Source organism: Berghia stephanieae, chromosome 7, assembly GCF_034508935.2.
Source record: "Berghia stephanieae isolate SIO BIC M18660-M18661 chromosome 7, UCSD_Bste_1.3, whole genome shotgun sequence".
Lineage (NCBI taxonomy): Eukaryota > Metazoa > Mollusca > Gastropoda > Nudibranchia > Aeolidiidae > Berghia > Berghia stephanieae.
In genome coordinates this window covers 2,712,975-2,722,974 of record NC_088366.1, presented here as the reverse complement: position 1 = coordinate 2,722,974, position 10,000 = coordinate 2,712,975, and the positions used below count along the sequence as shown (strand labels likewise).

General features: G+C 35.1%; 1 protein-coding gene across 4 annotated transcripts in view; it reads right to left on the bottom strand.

Moving 5' to 3' along the window:
- LOC144976349 (uncharacterized) overlaps window positions 1-10,000 on the bottom strand; it is a 54,686-nt gene that overhangs the window by 31,829 nt on the left and 12,857 nt on the right. The window contains exon 1 of one of the 4 annotated variants that reach the window (XM_078920598.1): window positions 3,111-3,437. The exons of 1 other annotated variant lie outside the window; for it this stretch is intronic. Coding sequence is in view for 1 of the 3 variants with exons in the window: in XM_078920596.1 (XP_078776722.1) it covers window positions 3,159-3,188 (30 nt within the window). In the remaining 2 variants the exon portion in view is untranslated. Of the gene's footprint in view, window positions 3,438-10,000 lie in introns of those variants that run through there. 2 more of the 4 variants (XM_078920599.1, XM_078920596.1) reach the window with 2 other exon arrangements.

Here is a 10,000-nt window from a genome sequence, read left to right as displayed (position 1 = left end):
TAAAATGGGTAGAAAGTGCTCTGTCTTCAATTGTAGAACTGGCTACAGAGATCAACCTGCTGATCTGAAAATAACTGTGTACAAATTTCCGAAGGAAATTCAGAAACGTAAACAGTGGATTTCATGCTTACCAAATAAGCTTAACTTTGAAGATGTTACGGAACATATGGGAGTTTGTGCTCTACATTGGCCTGATAATCCAAAAATGGTTCGTGTAGGACGATATTTTGTTCCAGTTGACCCACCTTCTGTTTTTCATAATGTACCCCAATCATGTGTACCAAGCTCGTCACAAACTCAACATCGGATTACTACAAAAGCCACTGCTGCCTCTCGAGCTGTTGATTTGGATGAGATGTCAGATTTCATGGAGTCTGATTTATTTCAATATGATTCTTTTCATGACAAATTTTGTTGTGAAGTTGGAAATTGTGGTGCCATTTTCACTCTTCCGTCAGGATCAGATGATTCATATATTTTATTGAGTAGTGAGAGGAAAGGTCAAATTCACAAGTTTGCAGTATATTTTAAATACAACACTGGAACTAAAAATCCCAGGGTGACGTATGAGATGTATCATTTGGGGAAACGTATTCGTCACCCATTCATCAGTGAGATTAAATGTTGGAGTCAGCTTGAAGAGTTTCTTCGATTTGTCAGAGCAGAAACACCATTTGAAGTTACTGATAAGAAAGTCAACTTTTGTATCAGAAATCTTCAGCTGATGAATTCGTCGAAAAACTCAAGGCTTTACTCTGCAGAGGACCTGTTTTTAGCGTTTTCATGGTATGAAAAATCCCGTGCTTTGTATCTTGAACTTCGTAATCATTTACAATTACCATCTATTTCTACCATGAAAAGAATTACAAGTGTGGCAAATAACACCTCTGATGAAAATCTCTTTACGAATGTTTTTATCATCTTGAAGAAAGATCCAGAAATTGTATTTTGATTATTGATGAAGTTTATGTCAAGGCATCAGTTTCATACAGAGGAGGAACCATTTATGGATATTGGCTACTACGTTTTTATGTTTTATGGTAAAGTGCTTTTTTGGATCAAGAACATTTCTTGTCAAACTGTTACCCTGTCATGCCTTAACATCTGATTTTCAGTACAGTAACACTATAAATGTCATTTCTACAATTGAAAGATGTGGAGGAAAAGTAATTGCAATAATAAATGATAACAACAGATTGAATCAAGCTTTTTTCAAAAAATTTCCTAAAATAAATGAATCATCTCCTTGGATTACCATGTCCCCAGTTGATCCTACAAGATCCTTATTTTTACTGTATGATACTGTTCACCTGTTGAAAAATATCCGAAACAACTGGATCACTGAGAAAACAAAATGTCTGAATTTCTACCCTTGTCATTCATCTGAACCAGTAACTGCCCAGTGGTCTGATTTGGAAGAACTTCATAATTACGAGACAGGATTTCTTGTAAAACTTTCAACTCTTTCCAAAACAGCATTAAACCCCACAAGTATTGAAAAACAGAAAGTTTCCCTTGTATTTGAAGTATTTTCAGAGAAGACAAGCTCTGCATTGAAATCGTCATCAAAGTCTGTCAGTTCTTGGATCAACACTGCCTTATTTATAGATGAAGTTTTGAAGCTTTGGAAGGTTTTTAACACGAAGTCTCCCTTTCAAAGCACTCGTTTTCGTGACCCAGATCGATTATGTATTGAACTTTCAGAAGCTGGTAGTCATCAATTGAATATCCTGGATCAATGGGCACTGCTTGCTGACCGGATGACTGCATCAAGTCCTGTTCTAAGGGAAAATCCTTCACAAGAGACACAGCAAATGCTTTAGCTTGGACCTGCAGATGCCTTATTGACTTATCAAAGTACCTCTTGACACAAAACAACTCTGTCCATCATCAATATGTTGCCATTGGTTTCTTCCAACAAGATGTCATAGAGAAGCATTTTGCTCATTTTAGGATGTCAGCTGGTTGTAATTTTTATATAACAGCTCAAGATCTTTTGAACTGTCATCATATAGACAGGGCCAAACTTTTTATTGAATTTGAGAAGGATATTGATTTTAACTCCTCTGGACATTCCTGTGATCTCTGTGGGAAAGAACTGACAGACTCGGAACTTCTCATCATTGACGACCTTCCTCTCACTACTAACACACTATCATCTGATGAGAAAATGATTCTTTATTATATCGGAGGCTATGTGACCCTAAAGGATGAAAAGTTGCGAGGAGCAGATGGAGACGTGTTCCCTGAAGATGTCAAAGTCTACACTGAGGAAATGGACAGAGGTGGTCTAAATTACCCTTCGACCGCAACTTTTCATCTTATTCTATACTGCTACACTTTTTTTAAAATGTCTGGAGAAATGCATTGTCGTTCAAGACTCGTAATAATTTTTCAAGATTTTCCAGCACTGTTTCATTTGGATGTTGTTCTCAGCAAAATTTCTACACGCAGAATTGTAAATATTTTATTGAAACGTTTCTGCACTCAAGCTGACAGTGACAATAAAATCCAACAACAGAGAAGGAAAATAGCCAAACTGTCATCTTTGAAGTTATAATGAATTATTTATACTCATTTTCCCACCCTCACAAGTCCTATTTCATGCATCATTATACTGTTGAATCTTTTAATGGGCCATTGGCGGTCCCAAGCCCGCAGCTGAATGCATACCTTTTTATATGCGTTCAGTAACTCAGAGGGAAAGATTCTGTGTTTATTCTAATGGATATATATTAAATTGTGCAATTATCAAGGTAAGGCATGTTTTATATTTTAATACTTATTTTTCTTCTTTCATTCAATTTTTTTCTCTTTTTCTTTTATAAATTTTTGTGTTTGTTTTACTAATGTGATTTATCAAAAACAGAGCTTAAACTACAAAAATATATTTACTATTTGAAAAATTAAAAAAAAAAAACATTTATTTTTCTCTTATTATTATATAAAAAATCGGTCTCAAAAATATTGTGAAAAGAAAACAAATTCCGACCAAGATAGCGCGAGTGCACTAACACTAACACAGCGACTCGCTCGTACCTTACGCTGAGCCCTAAACGAAATCGCTACACGGTGTGCTGAGCTGGCCTGGGTCGGGTCGCTTAGCTTACTTCTGTTATATCAAGACTCTAGTTTAGAGTAGTTTCCATCAAACGTACCCAATCCAAGAACCTAATCACGACTGACATAAACAAGTCCTCCCAGAAATTTAAAAATCTCAACTCGACTCCTTTCAATTGAATTAACGGGTATTTTATCGATCTTTCCAATTATAGAATTCAAATCAATTTTGAAAACAACACCTTAAATCTGTCAATCTGTCTAATCAAATGTCTCTTGACTTACTGTTTATAATGATGATTATTATTATTATTTGATCATTATCCCCCAGCTGGCGTCCGACCAACCTGCCCTACCCAACGAACCGTGTCGAAAACATACCCATCTACCAACACTTTCAAAGGACCCTACCAAAATATCAATATTACCCACTCGATCGTACTCCAGAAAAACACATATTTAAAAATTTGGCCAGAAAACTCGTCCTTCAAATATCGATCGATTTAAATGACTCTCATCTTGGCAAAAACTCTCAAACCCGGGACTTCGCCGAAGTCCCGGGTTTGAGAGTTTTTGCCAAGATGAGAGTCATTTAAATCGATCGATATTTGAAGGACGAGTTTTCTGGCCAAATTTTTAAATATGTGTTTTTTCCAGAGTACGTCACACACTGTCGTTAAATCTTTGGGCTGATCGATTTTATTGATTTTTAAATCAACTGATCTGTGAGAATCGAATTCTGATCGACGACCACCGCCATTCAGACCCAATCAGATCATTTGTGATTCAGTTATTCCGTTATTTAACCAGATAACCAGTAAAGGAAATAGAAATATAAAAATATTTGGCCAGAAAACTCATCCTGCAAATATCGATCGATTTAAATTACCCTCATCTAGGCGAAATATCTCAAACATGGGAATTCTTTGAAGACTACGAGAAGTCCCAGGTTTGAGTGTTCTTGACAAAATGAAGGTCGTTTAAATCGATCGATATTTGAAGGACGAGTTTTCTGGCCAAACCTTTAAATACGTGTTTTTCCCGAGTACGGCAGTTAACTTAATAAGTTCCTTAGGTTGAAAAGTTCTTGGCCTTATTTCTATTTTCTTTTGCACTGCTCGCTTTGAATTATTCATGAGGAAAGTGTGAAAATCTGATAAAAACACATCGGGCGAGAACACAAGTCAACACGCTAGACAATCTCAAGTTATTTATAGATAGAACGAAGATGACGTCACACGGGCCTTTGTTTTTTGTGGGATTTTTTTTGGCCATCCATGTTGTTTATGAAAAATACTCTTCAACAGTCGTAACGTCACTTCCTTCCAAATGACGCATGGTAAATTAGTAACACTGGCTGTAAACTATCGGAACAATGGCGGACGCCCGTATGAAATATTTCTCCGGCGAGCAAAAAAGCGTTTCCAGAGGAAAAAAACCCCATAAATTTGATCATGTTTTGACTTTTACACATTCTGATCACAAGGCATATGAAAAGTTCTAGCCAGCATGAAGCATAAAAAGTAATGATTTTCTTTGTTTAGAACCAAGATGGCCGCCGTTGCCGGGCGGCGTGACATCAGACTACTGAATCCTATTATTCATGAGGAAAGTGTGAAAATCTGATAAAAACACATCGAGCGAGAACACAAGTCAACACGCTAGACAATCTCAAGTTATTTATAGATAGAATGAAGATGACGTCATACGGGCCTTTGTTTTTTTGTGGGTTTTTTTTTTTTTTTTGTCATTCATGTTGTTTATGAGTAATTCTCACTAAACTGTATTGTTAACCAGACTAGGCACGTTCCAGGTTGCACATTTTGTGTGTTGGTCCGTTATATTTCCGGATGGCAATGTTGTGTGTTTCTAATCCAAGCACACAATATCTATTGAACACTATAGATAGAATGAAGTTGACGTCACTCAGGTCTTTTTTTTTTCATAAGCAATTCTCACTAAACTGTTTTATAAACGTTTAAGGTTACACATAGTTTGTGTGTTGGTCCGTTTTTGTTCCAGGTGGCAATGCTGTGAGCTTCTTAGCCAAGCGCATAGTATATATTATAGACACCTAGATAACCACGCCTCTCGGACACTCGTCATAACAATGAAAGTGATAGGTAAACAAAGCAAGCTACACAGGATTTTCTTTCTATGTTATGTCTCTAAGTAAAATACCCACTATTCTACCGCTTGATCAATAGAACCAACACAGAAAACTATGTGTAAACTTAAATGTTTATAAAATGATCGACAAAATCGTGTGATAACTAGTCACCCATTTGGCGGTACAGCAACAAGACAACAACAACAACAACCACAACAACAACAACAATGTCATTCACATTATTGTTTATAGATAGAACGAAGATGACGTCACTCAAGCCTTTGTTATTGTATTTTGCCATCCGCGTTTGTGAGTGATTCTCACGGAACTGTATCAACCACACTATAAAATTTCAAGGTTACACGTAGTTTTGTGTGTTGGTCCGTTATACTTCCAGATGGCAATGTCGTAAACTTATTAACTAAGCGCATTCTATCTATAAATTACAAATCATGATTGTCCGAGCACGTTTAAAGGTGTGTCACAAATTCCATGTTTTGATTGGTCAAAAATCGAAATCAGCATGGTTAACAATACAAAATGTTCCTCTTTAAGTCACTAAATGAATGACAAAAAATAACAATGTGAAATTGAATGTATGTTTCAATTTAATATACCAAAACAGATAAAATGAACGTCTCGGGTTTCCCCTTTATCAACAAAACAGGATGAATGAAACACTTCAGACGAATGAGATAATGTGTTGTGGCGTTGTTAAGATGAATAAACAAAAGCATTGATGTCCCCATTGTATCTGTTTTCGTATATTAAATTGAAGCTTACATTCAATTTCACATTGTTATTTTTTTTCTTCGAGTTTCGAGCAGTAACATTTACACAAAATGATTGACACAAAACAAAATTTGTAGACTTCTCAGAATGAAGCTCGAAGCTGTAGACTGCAAACTGTAATAATATGATTGACACAAAACAAAATTTGTAGACTTCTCAGAATGAAGCTCGAAGCTGTAGACTGCAAACTGTAATAATATGATTGACACAAAACCAAAATTTGTAGACTTCTCAGAATGAAGCTCGAAGCTGTAGACTGCAAACTGTAATAATATGATTGACACAAAACAAAATTTGTAGACTTCTCAGAATGAAGCTAGAATCTGTAGACTGCAAACTGTAATAATATGATTGCACAAAACAAAATTTGTAGACTTCTCAGAATGAAGCTCGAAGCTGTAGACTGCAAAACTGTAATAATATGATTGACACAAAACAAATTTGTTAGACTTTTTCAGAATGAAGCTCGAAGCTGTAGACTGCAAACTGTAATAATATGATTGACACAAAACAAAATTTGTAGACTTCTCAGAATGAAGCTCGAACTGTAGACTGCAAACTGTAATAATATGATTGACACCAAAACAAAATTTGTTAGACTTCTCAGAATGAAGCTCGAAGCTGTAGACTGCAAACTGTAATAATAATGATTGACACAAAACAAAATTTGTAGACTTTCAGAATGAAGCTCGAACTGTTAGACTGCAAACTGTAATAATATGATTGACACAAAACAAAATTTGTAGACTTCTCAGAATGAAGCTCGAAGCTGTAGACTGCAAACTGTAATAATATGATTGACACAAAACAAAATTTGTAGACTTCTCAGAATGAAGCTGAAGCTGTAGACTGCAAACTGTAATAATATGATTGACACAAACACAAAATTTGTAGACTTCTCAGAATGAAGCTCGAAGCTGTAGACTGCAAACTGTAATAATATGATTGACACAAAACAAAATTTGTAGACTTCTCAGAATGAAGCTCGAAGCTGTAGACTGCAAACTGTAATAATATGATTGACACAAAACAAAATTTGTAGACTTCTCAGAATGAAGCTCGAAGCTGTAGACTGCAAACTGTAATAATATGATTGACACAAAACAAAATTTGTAGACTTCTCAGAATGAAGCTCGAAGCTGTAGACTGCAAACTGTAATAATATGATTGACACAAAACAAAATTTGTAGACTTCTCAGAATGAAGCTCGAAGCTGTAGACTGCAAACTGTAATAATATGATTGACACAAAACAAAATTTGTAGACTTCTCAGAATGAAGCTCGAAGCTGTAGACTGCAAACTGTAATAATATGATTGACACAAAACAAAATTTGTAGACTTCTCAGAATGAAGCTCGAAGCTGTAGACTGCAAACTGTAATAATATGATTGACACAAAACAAAATTTGTAGACTTCTCAGAATGAAGCTCGAAGCTGTAGACTGCAAACTGTAATAATATGATTGACACAAACAAAATTTGTAGACTTCTCAGAATGAAGCTCGAAGCTGTAGACTGCAAACTGTAATAATATGATTGACACAAAACAAAATTTGTAGACTTCTCAGAATGAAGCTCGAAGCTGTAGACTGCAAACTGTAATAATATGATTGACACAAAACAAAATTTGTAGACTTCTCAGAATGAAGCTCGAAGCTGTAGACTGCAAACTGTAATAATATGATTGACACAAAACAAAATTTGTAGACTTCTCAGAATGAAGCTCGAAGCTGTAGACTGCAAACTGTAATAATATGATTGACACAAAACAAAATTTGTAGACTTCTCAGAATGAAGCTCGAACTGTAGACTGCAAACTGTAATAATATGATTGACACAAAACAAAATTTGTAGACTTCTCAGAATGAAGCTCGAAGCTGTAGACTGCAAACTGTAATAATATGATTGACACAAAACAAAATTTGTAGACTTCTCAGAATGAAGCTCGAAGCTGTAGACTGCAAACTGTAATAATATGATTGACACAAAACAAAATTTGTAGACTTCTCAGAATGAAGCTCGAAGCTGTAGACTGCAAACTGTAATAATATGATTGACACAAAACAAAATTTGTAGACTTCTCAGAATGAAGCTCGAAGCTGTAGACTGCAAACTGTAATAATATGATTGACACAAAACAAAATTTGTAGACTTCTCAGAATGAAGCTCGAAGCTGTAGACTGCAAACTGTAATAATATGATTGACACAAAACAAAATTTGTAGACTTCTCAGAATGAAGCTCGAAGCTGTAGACTGCAAACTGTAATAATATGATTGACACAAAAAAATTTGTAGACTTCTCAGAATGAAGCTCGAAGCTGTAGACTGCAAACTGTAATAATATGATTGACACAAAACAAAATTTGTAGACTTCTCAGAATGAAGCTCGAAGCTGTAGACTGCAAACTGTAATAATATGATTGACACAAAACAAAATTTGTAGACTTCTCAGAATGAAGCTCGAAGCTGTAGACTGCAAACTGTAATAATATGATTGACACAAAACAAAATTTGTAGACTTCTCAGAATGAAGCTCGAAGCTGTAGACTGCAAACTGTAATAATATGATTGACACAAAACAAAATTTGTAGACTTCTCAGAATGAAGCTCGAAGCTGTAGACTGCAAACTGTAATAATATGATTGACACAAAACAAAATTTGTAGACTTCTCAGAATGAAGCTCGAAGCTGTAGACTGCAAACTGTAATAATATGATTGACACAAAACAAAATTTGTAGACTTCTCAGAATGAAGCTCGAAGCTGTAGACTGCAAACTGTAATAATATGATTGACACAAAACAAAATTTGTAGACTTCTCAGAATGAAGCTCGAAGCTGTAGACTGCAAACTGTAATAATATGATTGACACAAAACAAAATTTGTAGACTTCTCAGAATGAAGCTCGAAGCTGTAGACTGCAAACTGTAATAATATGATTGACACAAAACAAAATTTGTAGACTTCTCAGAATGAAGCTCGAAGCTGTAGACTGCAAACTGTAATAATATGATTGACACAAAACAAAATTTGTAGACTTCTCAGAATGAAGCTCGAAGCTGTAGACTGCAAACTGTAATAATATGATTGACACAAAACAAAATTTGTAGACTTCTCAGAATGAAGCTCGAAGCTGTAGACTGCAAACTGTAATAATATGATTGACACAAAACAAAATTTGTAGACTTCTCAGAATGAAGCTCGAAGCTGTAGACTGCAAACTGTAATAATATGATTGACACAAAACAAAATTTGTAGACTTCTCAGAATGAAGCTCGAAGCTGTAGACTGCAAACTGTAATAATATGATTGACACAAAACAAAATTTGTAGACTTCTCAGAATGAAGCTCGAAGCTGTAGACTGCAAACTGTAATAATATGATTGACACAAAACAAAATTTGTAGACTTCTCAGAATGAAGCTCGAAGCTGTAGACTGCAAACTGTAATAATATGATTGACACAAAACAAAATTTGTAGACTTCTCAGAATGAAGCTCGAAGCTGTAGACTGCAAACTGTAATAATATGATTGACACAAAACAAAATTTGTAGACTTCTCAGAATGAAGCTCGAAGCTGTAGACTGCAAACTGTAATAATATGATTGACACAAAACAAAATTTGTAGACTTCTCAGAATGAAGCTCGAAGCTGTAGACTGCAAACTGTAATAATATGATTGACACAAAACAAAATTTGTAGACTTCTCAGAATGAAGCTCGAAGCTGTAGACTGCAAACTGTAATAATATGATTGACACAAAACAAAATTTGTAGACTTCTCAGAATGAAGCTCGAAGCTGTAGACTGCAAACTGTAATAATATGATTGACACAAAACAAAATTTGTAGACTTCTCAGAATGAAGCTCGAAGCTGTAGACTGCAAACTGTAATAATATGATTGACACAAAACAAAATTTGTAGACTTCTCAGAATGAAGCTCGAAGCTGTAGACTGCAAACTGTAATAATATGATTGACACAAAACAAAATTTGTAGACTTCTCAGAATGAAGCTCGAAGCTGTAGACTGCAAACTG